The following is a 13,633-nucleotide window of genomic DNA, read 5'->3' on the forward strand; positions in this document are numbered from 1 at the left end:
CCTTTGCTGTACTTCTGATCTTTTGAACCAAATCACTTCCACACTACTGAAGTCGCTCCCCTTTTTGGAACCAACTCCTCCACCGTGGAGCCGGTAGCAATGTCACTTTCGCTTTCAGCCATGCTTGTCGTTGCTGTGCGTACTGTATGTCGTCATTATGTCAACAAGTCGATCGACGATTAACACGATATGATATGGCACACCCCAATGTGGAGCTTCATTAAAAAGAAGATGACGTGCGCAGCTGTTCCTCTCAGTTACCTTGTGTTTTGGATGGAGACACTGGGAAGGGTTGGCAGGAATGAACGGTCCTAAGGGAGTCCTTAGTGGACAAATGAGTTTTAATTGACATAAAATTTTTCCTGAAACAGTGTGAACTATTTTCAATGTGTCCATCTCCAACATGCATGTCGATTTAAACTGCAGTACAAACAATTCATTATAATGACACGTTTTATGTCAACACGAGAACGGCGATTTCTGTGGTTATTTTGCAACAGTCTGGTGCTTGTTACACAAAGTTTAAGCTGGTTAAAAAAATGTAGAATGAAAGTGGAAAACGAGCAAAACATAAATAAAATGTTTTTTGTGATTTCAGAAAGGTTTATGTGGGTGTGCCTTAACCAAATAGGGTGACCATAATATCATGGAACATTAAGTGTGCTGAGCTGTCGACCGGCTCTGAGCAGGCAGGTGCCAGATGCGCCCATTCTTGGCACCACTGGATTGACATCGCCACACCCTCTACCACACCTCTCCTCACTCTGGGGTGCACGGCGAGTCACTAAGATACCAAACCAGGTGCAGCCGAGGAAACAATCTCAGGAAAATACCAGTGCGACACTGAGTTCGACACGAAGTCCGACACGAAGATAGAGCCCTGAATAACAATTTGGACACAGTATCCTACACCTTAAAAAAATCCCATTAGGTTGTAGCAAAAAACAATTATTACACTATTCTCCTCCACTGTATGTGACCCTCATTATTAACACATGGGGTGTTAGAAGAAAATGGAAGAGAGCAAAATATGTGGGCAATTTTTCCTATGTGGACCAGAGCAGCAGCTTGATGCCGTGCTTGGGAAGCAGCTGTCAGCATGACTTCACACCTACTCGCTACTGGTGGCTAATTTATATAGCTCACCGATGTATCAGCGGTGGTGATGAGACGGAGTACAGGGCTGTGGTGGGTAACTTTGTTTCATGGTGCGAGCAGAACCATCTGCAGCTCAATGCGACAAAGTCAAAGGAGCTGATTGTGGATCTACGGAGGGCCGAGGCACCAGTGACCCCGGTTTCCATCCAGGGGGTCAGTGTGGACATTGTGGAGGACTACAAGTACCTGGGAGTATACTTAGATAACAAACTGGACTGGACCAAGAACACTCAGGCTGTTTACAGGAAGGGCCAGAGCCGCCTCTATTTCCTGAGGAGGCTGAGGTCCTTCAACATCTGCCGGACAATGCTGAAGATGTTCTATGAGTCTGTGGTGGCCAGTGCTATCCTGTATGCTGTTGCATGCTGGGGCAGCAGGTTAAAGGTAGCGGACGCAAACAGACTGAACAAACTGATCCGTAAGGCCAGTAACATTGTGGGGTGGAGCTGGACTCTCTGGCGGTGGTGTCAGAGAGGAGGATGCTGGCCAAACTACACGCCATCTTGGACAGTGTCTCCCACCCCTCCATGACGTGCTGGCTAAACAAAGGAGCACCTTCAGCGGAAGACTCATCCCACCAAAGAGCACCACAGAGCGCCACAGGAAGTCATTCCTGCCTGTGGCCATCAAACTATTTAACTCCTCCTCTAAGGATTAGTCTGTTTGACCCTAGGTCACTAAACTGGTCATTGAGCATTACATCTCCGCCATAATTAATAATAATTGTGCAATATTCTGTTTACTCCTCAAGTGCAATATTAGTTTTCCCTTGTTAGTTTTTTTTCTTATTTATTGTTACGGATATACCTCAATTACTCTCGACAGTACATGCACCTCCACTTTTACTATTATTTATTACATAATTAGTGACATTGTATTTATACTGTACTTCACCATCTACCAGTAAACCCACTTGGTACTCGACACTTAGTTTATCTTATACTTATACCAACATGTTACTTAATTTATTTATTTCTGACCTGTTTATAGTGTATAATATCGTTTTCTCCTGTGTGCACTGACGTAAAGGCGAGCTACTGTAACAAAGAGTTTCCCTACGGGGATCAATAAAGTATTTCTGATTCTGATTCTGATTCTTGTCGAGCAGAGCGTCCAAAGAGGTTGGTGCTGGAGACAGTGAAGTATCACCTGACCCTGGGGCAGCTGTAAAGTCTACTCCGCGTTCAGAAGACCGACCATTGTCAGTATCCACAGCGGATGTGAGAAGAATCCTGCTGAGAGTGAATATAAGTAAAGCTGCTGGGTCTGATAACATCCCTGGCTGTGTACAAAGAATATGTGCCAATCAGCTAATTGATGTCATTACTGACATTTTTAACATATCGCTGTCACAGGAGAGTGTTCCCACCTGCTTCAAGACAGCCACCAACATCCCATCGTCTAAATGACTACAGCCCTGTGGCTCTCACCCCCATTCTGATGAAGTGCTTTGAGAAACTGGTTCTCCAGCACATAAAGAACAACATCCCAGCCAGCCCGGACCCTCACCAGTTTGCTTTCAGAACCAACAGATCCACAGAGGATGCCATCTCCACTGCCCTCCACTCAGTCTTCACACACCTTGAGAGCAACAACACCTACATCAGAATGTTGTTTGTTGATTTCAGCTCAGCATTCATCACAGTCTCCCCCATGAAACTGATTGGAAAACTTAGCACCCTGGGCTTTAGTACCACACTCTGTAATTGGACTTCCTTACAAACAGACCCCAGACAGTTCAGTTACACCTCCTCCACTCAAGTGCTCAAAACTGGAGCCCCCTAGGGCTGTGTGCTCAGCCCCCTCCTGTTCACAATGTGCACCCGTGATTGCAGCCCCCGACATGGAGACCACTCTGTTGTGAAGTTTGCGGATGACACCACCATCATCGGCCAGATTACAAACAACAATGAGACTTCATATCAGGAGGAAGTCAACGGTCTTGCAGAGTGGTGCACAGAGAACAACCTACTGCTCAACGTCAGCATAACCAAGGAGCTGATCGTTGATTTCAGGAAAAAGGAGGCAAAGACACACACCCCTGTCTACATCAGTGGAGCTAAGGTGGAGCAGGTGAATAGTTTTAGGTTCCTGGGAATCAGCATCACAGAGAACCTGACATGGTCCTCTCACATCTCCACCCTGGTCAAGAAAGCTCAGCAACAACTGTATTTCTTAAGGAAACTTAAGAAGGCAAAATTCCTGTGCCAAGTTCTTATTAACTTTTACAGTGGAGCAACAGGAAGCATCCAGACTGGAAACATCACAAACTGGCATGGGATGGGCTCTGCAGCGGGTGATTAAAACCGCTCTGAAGATCATTGGTACCAATCTACCGAGCATCAGTGATATTGGTGAGGTGCCTGCACTAAAGGACAGTACCCACCCCGACCACAGCATGTTCACCCTGCTGCCGTCTGGAAAGAGATACAGCAGTATCCGGTGTCGTACCACCAGACTACAGAGTAGCTTCTTCCCTCAGGCTGAGAGACACCTAAATTCATCCCCAGCACTCCACCATGTAAAACAGTTTTCAATTCTATAACTTATTATTTCTGTGACTTATTTATTCAATGATCTACTGTATATAATCATTTTTTTAGTAGCATAAAGGGAACTACAAAACAAAATCTCCTTATACAACTCGGTGTTGTAAAATGATCAATAAATCTTGTATCTTGTATGTAAAGGAGTTCTGGAAAACAGTTCAATTAGTTTTACTTGCCAATTATTCATGTTTTCCTGAGAGCCTCCTGCTATTGTTTGTCCTCACCTGGTGACGTTTTGGGTTGCCAATATTGCCATATTTCTCTGTATTATCGAACATAATGACACATGTACATGTCTACCCCATCATTACAACCTCCCTATGATTGCACTATTTCCAGGTTCCACCCAGATGACAATAAGTGAGTGAATGAGTTCTTACACCTATCCAGCAACGCCCACAGTAAAATGTTGAAGCCAACCTTAAGATGCAGTTCTTCTAATGGCCATTAGATATTGTCTCTGTGAAAACACCAAATGCACTGATGTGACGCAGATAACTCACAATTTCTCACTTAAAATGACCGTTCGCTAATCGCCTCCCGTGAACAGCGATTGTCCAATCTTAGCTTAGCAACCATAAGAAGGCACTGCAGGCCTATCGAGATCTGGACTTCTCCACATGTTGAAGCGGTGTGCATTGGGCAGCAAGAAGAGCGATACTCTGCATTTAAATAGTTTGGAGTATGATGTAGCCTTTCCAAATCAACAAATACAAGCAATGGATTAAAAACAGTGTGTTTGTATGCTCTAATGTAAGTTGCAATTGTTAGCATGTTCAGCTTACTTCAGTTGTAATTAAGCATTTCTTCCAAGGCCAAGTTATAAGCTAACAAGATACATAAAAATAGTCCTGTTAACAACTGGCACATCCATAATATTTCCCCACTGCATGGACGTCGGTCCTGGCTACGAACAGAGTTTAGGCTAAAGTTAGCAGCTCTGTCTGGCTCTTGGATTTTGGGAAGTTTACACTCCAGCAACTGGCCAACATTGCCCAAGCTTAGCGTTACGTTTACCTAACAAATCAGTCCTCACCCTAAAAGCTTTTTCTTTTGTAACGTTCAAAGTGAAAACATACTGTTGTGAACAAGCTACGCGGCCAAACAGGTTTATTTCAGAACGAAATAACTGATCTGATGTTTTTTTCATAACACTAGGACTAACAAGCTCTACACTACAATACAAGAACAATGCTGTTTTTTTATATCCATGCCTGGTACATGCAGCTTTAGCCTCTGTTTTCTAGCATGATATCATGTATGTAACCATCAAGTTCATAATTCAGACCCCTTTGAGAACATTCTAATTTTAAAATGAGCCATCTGGAAACATTAAAAAGTCAGCCACAGGCAGCATTTTCAACCAACTCACAGAGCTAACAGTAGCTTATTTAGCTAGCTAGCTACAGCTGATAAAATCCAGTGACAATTATCATTTCGCCGAGAAATGAGAAGCCTGCTTTTGTCTACCTCTGTCTGAAACAGTGTTGCCAACTTTTTCCAATGAAAGTAGCTAGCACTAGCTCCAAAAGTTGCTAAAAGTCGCCAGATGACGTCATACGCTCATTTGTATGTTGATGATGTAATCACACATTCATTTGCATACATCTTAGTGCAGTGAGGGAGAGATTACCTTAATTTAAGACATATGAAACGTAGACAGAGAAATCTTTAGCCAAATAATGACAAATTCACTACGGGTACATGTATTTGAAGTAAAAAAAAGTAAAAAAAAAAAAGAAAAAAAGAAAGAACTTTTTTAAATCTACAAAGGGAGGGAAGAGGGAGAAGATCAAAAAATTATTTACATATTTACAACATGTAGTAACATCTTAATCCAGAGATCTGGAGAGAAAGAGTGAAGCTGCCCCACACGCCACACACTGACTGCCTGCGCACAACGCAAGAGGAGAGGAAGAGGGACACTGCTGGCAGAAGAGCCGCAGCATGCATGGGAATGAATAACAATATAATATATTTGAATATTTTTCTCGCCTTTTCCCTTTGTCGCTAGTTGCTTTTTAGAAATAAAGTTTCTAAAAGGGTCTGAAAAGTCGCTAAATCTAGTGACAAAGTCACCAAGTTGGCAACACTGGTCTGAAATCAAGGAGCCTTTGTTTAAAAAATGTACAAGAATTTCAAGTGGTAAATCTGCGACCTTTATATGTGCTATGTGTGTAGGCACAATAACTGAGGGGCAAGGCTTAGCAAACAGTCAACTAACAAAGCAATTAAAAAAAAAACCTTTATTCTCTCTAAATTTGCTTAACTGTCTTGGCTGTTTCAAATGGTATTACTTAAAAGGTATTACGGCTAACGTTTTGTGAGCATGTATGTTTGGGTGATGGGCGTCTCAGACTGGCACACTCAGTCACGTTGGTTGCTGCTTCCGCTCCAATCAGCCCTCTGATCTCCATTCAGCACTAGGGTACTGGATGGGGTTCAATGAGCCTAAGTACTCCTTATATTTGAGTAGTGAGAGGGGAAGAAGAGTGCAGCCATTTAAACACCTTTCAGAGCTTGGCTGATTTGAGACTTTCAAAGGAATCCAACTTCCTCTTCTTATCTGTGGTTCAGTGATGGCTGTGCCCTATAGTGTTTAATCCAGTCCACACTTTAGAGATTGATTGGCTCATCTCACCTTTTCACCAAGATATAAAAAGCACAGTGGAGTCTCTGTAGCTCTACCTTCAAAAGGCCAGCTTTATACTGTAATAATGTTTATCAAATGTCGAGAAAACAATCAAATATCATCTGTTATTTAGAGCTGTAAGAAAGTAACAGTGGTTGTGGCACTAAGATCAAGCAGTGCTATAGTTAAAGCCTTTCTTAAGATCAGATTGTGTGGCTGAGAATTCAATATTCAATAGACTTTTTCATGAAAAATAAGAAATACAATATTCCTACTGTGAGGCAAATATCCTGTAATATGTGATAACTCAAATAAAGGCAAAACAGTATCATATAATAGCGTTTCACAAATAAAGAATGAAGAATTCACATTCTTTCTTTCAATACAATATTCAAGTCCCCTAGTCTTTGACTTTTCCTAAAAGTGTGTTATGTAGCACCCCCCGTTGTTAAAAATTGTCAAGATAAAGCCACATTTTAAAAAATGGCATTTATATCTATAAGCACCAGTGGGTAAAATTTACCCCGATAGAGAATGCAGTCATTTACGCACTATTAATTTTGCACGTTTAGATAAACATTCTATTGGCACCTTTTGTCTGCTACTGTGCGTGATAGAGTTGTGTCAAGTCATAGGCTAACCTTCAATTTGGATAAGAGAAAGAGTTATGAATGCAAAACAGGCATTAGACTTGCTCTATGCATTGAGTAAAAGAGAGGTTTCAGGGCTGAGCGATATGTCCTGGGTTGATTGACGGGTCATCATCTGACAGCGATCCAGAGCCTTCATGAAAAGTGAGGCAAAACTATTATAATCAAATCTAATATTATCAAATGTAGCCTATAAACATTTATGAAACAGAGTTAGTCTAAAGCAGTCCCTTCAGGTGGTGTGCGGTTCCCTCATTATGTGTTTTTTGACCTGCGGAGCGTAAGAGTTTTTGACTACAGTGTAGGCCAGTTGTTCATTATAGATTTTTTTGTTGGGTAAAAATCTACTTTGAATTTTGGAATTGAAACAAATTGTTTCTTTTCAATAAATATTTTTGTATGTGTAATTGTTTTGATGCATGCCAGACTGAAACAAACAAGCAGGAAGAACACCTTAGATTATTATTCTACATTATTATTACTATTATTATTATCATCATGTAGGCCTATAAACACACTGCAGTAGTCGGTTGTTTTTTCTAAATTGTATGCTGCATTTAAATTCAGACTGTGCGGAGTGGCTGGCATCAAAAGAGCCACCACGCGTGGACCGGCCCTTCACAGGTGCAGAAAAGCGCAGGAGAAAATGACTTGCATGGTGAAGGCGGAATGCAAACACAATAAAACATTCTGTAAGTAAACACCCAAGGTGCTGAATGTCTGCGCAAAGTGTGTTTGAGCAACGCGTAGCAGAAATAATCACCAAAACAATGCATTCTAATAGCGCTTACATTTTACCCGTTGGCGGTTTTCGGTATACAGCAACTCCTGGCGGTTCTAGTGTTATTGAATATTTACCACTAGCACAACACATTTTTGTCCAATGACCCAAAACACCAAAATATTAATATAGAAGCATGATCAATAAGCTCAAGTGTAACTTTATGTCATCTTCACTTAAAATACAACTCTTCCACCAACCAGCGTATCCCAGTTTTACTTTAGTGATTAAAACAGACTTGGGATAAGAAAAGTGTGATTCAGATGTGACTGCCTCTCCTGACAGATCTCACACAGAAGAACAGAAGCGAAAGGAAGAAGCCCGCTGGGCTGGTCACAGCACATAGAGCGCTCTAGTTGGGTACAGTGGTAGAGCTGTCAGCTGCTCAAGGCTGGTGGTCTACTAGCTGAGCTACAAGCTCCCTCATCTGGAGACTTCAGCCTTCAATTCAGTAGTTTCAGTAATGTACTATACTTCTATACACTATACTGTACCACAATCAGGCACAACGTAGCAAACGAAAGAAGGATTGACAAAGCAACATATTATTGTGAAGATACACTAAAATAATATCTTCAACATGCTTGGTTTTGAACTGGTGAAGCATCTATAAAGCCTCTTTACTGCAAGGACCAACTACTGAGCATTTCAAATCTAGAGCCCCTTTTTGACAGGATTTAATTGGAAAGGTAAGTCTCATTATAACATGAGCTACTTGATACTTTAGATTCCATCTGCTACAACCATGTCTGTGGTTTTAGTTTTTTGTGTAGCCATAGGTGTTCTGATAATTCTATAACATTCATTTCTCAGTTAGTCCTCACCCTAAAAGCCTTTTGTCTTGTAATGTTAAAAGTAAAAAAAAAAAAAAAAGTTTTAAAATTCAAATAAGCATGTAAGCAAAGCTGCCAAACGAAATAACAGTCTGTGATTCTTTTTCTGCTGTCATATACCATCAGTTATTCATTAATGCACTCTAATATGTAACGCATATTAATTCATAGTTACATGTTGAAACAAGTGTTTCCATCTTTAGTCAATGCACCTTTCTAATTCTCCTTCAGTTAGCTATTTCCTGTATTTCACAAAATGAATTGCCTACTACCCAGTTCTTCTTCTGTTATGGATTTCCTACATTTCCCAAAATGATTTGCAACACCATCTGAGAATGTGAACTGTTGGTTATACCTGTAGGTGGAGAGAGCACTGGTAGTAGTTACCATGTAGCAAAAGTCACTTTGATGTTTTTCCAGTTAAGTTGAGAAAAGTGACAATTATGCCCTTAAGGATGTATTCACCAAATCAGGCTTTGCTGCGATTAGCGCAGTGTTGTGCGGCGGTGTACGGTGGTGTGGGCATGTTCATTTGTGCTTTAGAACGTAACTGCTGTGAAACAATCAGAAAATAACGTTTTATTGCTCTTATTCACCGGCTTTCTCGCTACCACCACTCCCTCTCTTCATTTACTCTCTAGCTCACTCGACCACCGCTGCTCTCTCTCTTTCTCTCAAACAAATGGACACAAACCAAAGGAAGCTTCTTGGTGTCACTATTTGGCAGCACAGACTGCAAATCAGACACAGACATTAAGGAGGACACAACTGAGAGAGTATCATCATTTGGTCCATGAACTCCACCTGGATAGTGTCTGGTTTCAGCGATATTTCAGGCTGACTGTGGAGCAGTTTGATGGTCTGATCGCCGGCTTACATGATTGGCAACCTGTGACGTCGGGTTGCATTTTTTTCGGCATCCCCTGCGGTCCCCACCGCCGCAGCCTAAACACAGTACCCCCATTAAAATGAATGGGAGGACTGGTGTTTTCACCGCAACGCCTGATTTGGTGTGAATACAGCTCTACTCAAAATGCATTGGCTGCATTGCATTCTGGTAGTTTGAGGTTGTTGTCAGTTGAGAGATTGTTATCTCTGTCCTTGCTGGGATGGATTTCTCTCTGAATGTTCAGCATCAGTAAAAATTGGTCTAGAAAGTCTAGAAAAAAAAGTGCGCACTTTGACTCTGAGGCCTTTATACCACAACCCTATGTTCACTGCTGATGTCTGAGATAGCTGAAAATTCAATTCCTCTCACTGTAGCTGGGCAGGAAATATCTCACCATGATGTGTCACACAGTCTATGGCTGGCCAGTAATCTGTACAAACAACACAATGGGGTTCATTGCAAATAGATGTTATTTTAAACGGTGGTTGTGTATTTTTTGCAATTTTTTTTCTTTTTTTTGTGTCAACCCGGAGAATTAATCACACAAAATGCAATATGAAATTACTGAATTTGTAGAATCATACAAGGTGACTGAGTGACTGTCTACCTTTGGTTTATATGGTGAAGAATTAATAGGCTTTGCACGCAGTGATGACTACATCTGGCAAGATCTGAGCATGCTACACTGCATGCCTCTGTCTGTCTGTAATTCAGGGATGATGACACACCATCCAGAGAAAAAGGTAATATAGTGAAGTAGCAGGGCTATTTCCTCGTTATTCTGTAATTCTACTCTCCCTTGTGAATGAGCATGTACTGTATAGCCCTGATCAAAAGTGCGTCAGGAGTTCTAATTCTTCCAAAATCTCACAATGTGCTCTAACGAGCGCAGATATGTTGCGTGCATTTGGGAACATCTGAGCAAACTCTCCGACTCTGTTTCTACTCATACAATGTGACTTACACCACACTGAGGAGCAAGGCCGGTGTTATTATCCCGTAATTCCAAGTGGGATTTAAGGCTCTAAATATCAGTGGCTGAAAGAGAAACATTTTGTCAGAGCTGCTGCGGTGGTTTGACAAAGGAGGTATGGGTACAGTACATTTCACCCTTCCTGAAATAATCAGGGGTTGGGAGAAGAATCACGACTCGGACAACAGCATCTAAACACAACCTGCCTTACTCTGTCACGCTCTGTTCCTGCTTGACTGTCACTATGACAACTGATTGTTTTGCCAGACCTTCAAATGGACTTTTATGTCACTATAATTAAGCCAAAAGAAAGGGAAAAACAAATGGTAGACATAGAGAGAAATACAACATTAATTATAAGGCTAAATAAACAATGCAGCTTTAGTGCTCTCCTGGCAGCTTCACACTTGACAAATAAATCCACTTCTCTTGCTCCTGCTTTTCTCTCTCCGAGTGTGCTTTGCAGGCAAAGGAAACAAATCATCTGTGAGCTGAGCTATCAGCCTCCCAGCTGGTTCGGGCTCCCCTCTTCCCCAGCATGCCGACACGATCACTCCGCCCATTACAGGCAACGGCCAAGTTGTCAGCCGTAAGCCAGACCACACAGGCACACTGTGCTGCCCACAGCCGCAAACACTTTTGCTTTTATCCTCCATATTTCTTTTTCTGTCTCTCTACACCTCCTTCCTCACAGTTTAGGGTTAGGTCTGCTCACAACAAGCTAGCAGCCTCTTCAAATCTAATTGCAGCCTCAGCCATAATGGCCCAAACTTATTATATCCGCTGTAATTTTGAAAAGCTGTGACAAAAAGGACTTAAGCAAGGCCGGGGTTAATTACATGATGTCATTAAATTACATTACTGTCCCAATTTAAGCGTGCTCCTCCTCCACACTCTGCATACGGGGACAGTGTCTGGCTTGTAATTTCTGCACTCACAGAACAGAAAGATGAGTAAAAAAAAATCTTTCAAACATATTTGCTCTATTTAATTACAGCACTATTAGAGGCAGACATTTTCCGTCAAGTACTAGCCCAGGGGCACAGCAGAGCACCTTCCTTCCCAGCCAGTTAAAAAAGCCTATTGTGAGGTGATGGATGACTTTTTTTGTTATAAAATTGCACCTAATTTGACACTAGACCTTCAAGCTTTTCTAATATCTGAACATACTTTCAGTTTATACTATAGGACTGATATAAAGGTTTATTTTTCCCAACCTTAGAGTGCAAACACACTGATCCATCCTGATGTTTTCAAGTGCAATAATTGCTCCTGTTACAGCAGTTCTGCCCACTTGTTGACAGAACAGTCCTATAAACAGCAACAAACACAATCCATCAGCCAGCACGTCTCTCTGTCTGAGACTTTAATCCAGTTTACTGTTTTTATGCATAACGTCTGACTCAACAGTGATACAAGTGCACATTTCACACCTATCACTTCTGTTCGGACAGAAAAACTGCTAAAAATCTGTGATTTCTAGTTGGACTTCCAGGGCAACAAATTATTGTTGCTGTGGAAATAATTATTTGCTGCTATATGGATGGCCAATTATCAATATCAGACAGCTGAACTTTGTGGGTGTTGCCAAACAGAGTCCTGATGATCATCGGGCCAAAGCTAATGGTTAAATGAGATGTGTACCTGGAGAGGGTTTAGTGTCAGCATTGATGCACACAATCATCTATTTACTCTCTCCAGTTCAAATGGGTTCTCTTGTGGAGCGTCGCTGCGACGAGGCTTGTGATTTTGAGGGGTTATTATAGGGCGACATACAAGAGCCATGGAGACTCATTGTGCTTTGGATATTGCCATGGCAACACGGCTCAATTAAGAGTGGGATGCTAACGGCTGCAGAAAAGCTATTGTTTAAAATGCAGTGTGCTAAATATTATCTCTGGAAAATGTTCAGGAATTCCATCTACGCAGAAGTACTTTAAAAAGCTGGGATTTTTTACATTAAAATCCCACTGCACATGGTCCTTACTCCAGTACAGTGACCTTTACAGTAAGTTAAAATAATGAATAGATATAAACCTAAAGAAAACTCAAAGGCAAAGGCATCCACTCAACATTTGCAAAGTCATCTCCTCCTCTACTCGCCACAAGAAAAATCTTCATATGAAGTAATGCATTATTCATAGATAACTGCTTTTCAGTATGAGAGATGAGTATAAAGTGTAATTACCACAAAACCTGGATTTGTGTTCCAAGCGCCAAGGTAAGAGAGTAAGTAGTTGTAACCACGAACATGTAGGTGGCTCAGAAATAACTCAAATCACTTGTAAACTTAAAAAAACAGTGCATACACTTAGAGATAAATACACTACCTGTGAAGAATTCCATATTTTTAACCTCCGTGCTGTGTCACATAAGCTCTGACGTTTTTGAAAGACATTGAAGACACACATACTGTAAAGTGGTTAACAGGCTAACTGAAAGCTCAGTGAAGGTAATAAATCAGTATGACTGAAGGTGCCTGGCAGCTTGTCTACAGCAGAGTCCAGAGTCCTGCTGATGAAGACCAGTGTTCACACTGATAAGGTTAAAAGAAAATTCTCCAACACATGCTTCATTCTCAGATCACAATCGACAAAATGCTTGCACACACACACACGCTCATTTCAAAAGGTTATTAGTCCACATTCACAAAAGAAGACATTAAAGCGCCTACAGTGAGGACTCTTACCCTGCTGTCTGTCGGTGACTCCCTCTTTCCTAGATGCTGGCCCATGCTGCTGACAGAGACTGTAAGAAAAACAGAATGAGTTTACACCAGGAGTGTAAACAGCAAATTATATTAAGATTACATACTCCTCCTTATCTAAGCAAGAAGGGCTACCTCTCGAGTCAGTGTGTGAAACTGTAGCATCGCACACAGTAATAAAAACACTGGGGTATTCCCTGTTCATTTTGAACTGTTTTATACTGAACGATGGTAGTGAAAATGCCACACCGGGCTGGTGTAAAAGCTGTCAATCAAACCCTGGTGCGGACCAAACAACTGGACCAAGGCCACTTGAAAAGGAGGGTCTCAGTCCACTTCCAAGTAGACTCTGATGCAATTTGTCTGTGCTGTGGAAGCAAACGTGACCAACCACATGGTTTTTTTTGATAGTAGATATGTGATTTTAGCATGATTTCAAAAGCTGAACTACTAATAATTCC

At 41.5% G+C, this 13,633-nt stretch overlaps 1 protein-coding gene across 3 annotated transcripts in view; it reads right to left on the reverse strand.

Annotated features, from left to right (window-relative positions):
* The window catches only part of mbpb (myelin basic protein b), a 49,682-nt gene that overhangs the window by 23,293 nt on the left and 12,756 nt on the right, over positions 1-13,633 (reverse strand). For all 3 annotated transcript variants that reach the window (XM_044208213.1, XM_044208214.1, XM_044208215.1), the window contains exon 2: positions 13,155-13,213. In XM_044208213.1, the coding sequence (XP_044064148.1) occupies positions 13,155-13,199 (45 nt within the window). In that variant the 5' untranslated portion in view covers positions 13,200-13,213. The remainder of the gene's footprint in view (positions 1-13,154; positions 13,214-13,633) is intronic.

Source organism: Siniperca chuatsi, linkage group LG9 (genome assembly GCF_020085105.1).
Source record: "Siniperca chuatsi isolate FFG_IHB_CAS linkage group LG9, ASM2008510v1, whole genome shotgun sequence".
In the NCBI taxonomy this organism is placed as follows: Eukaryota; Metazoa; Chordata; class Actinopteri; order Centrarchiformes; family Sinipercidae; genus Siniperca; species Siniperca chuatsi.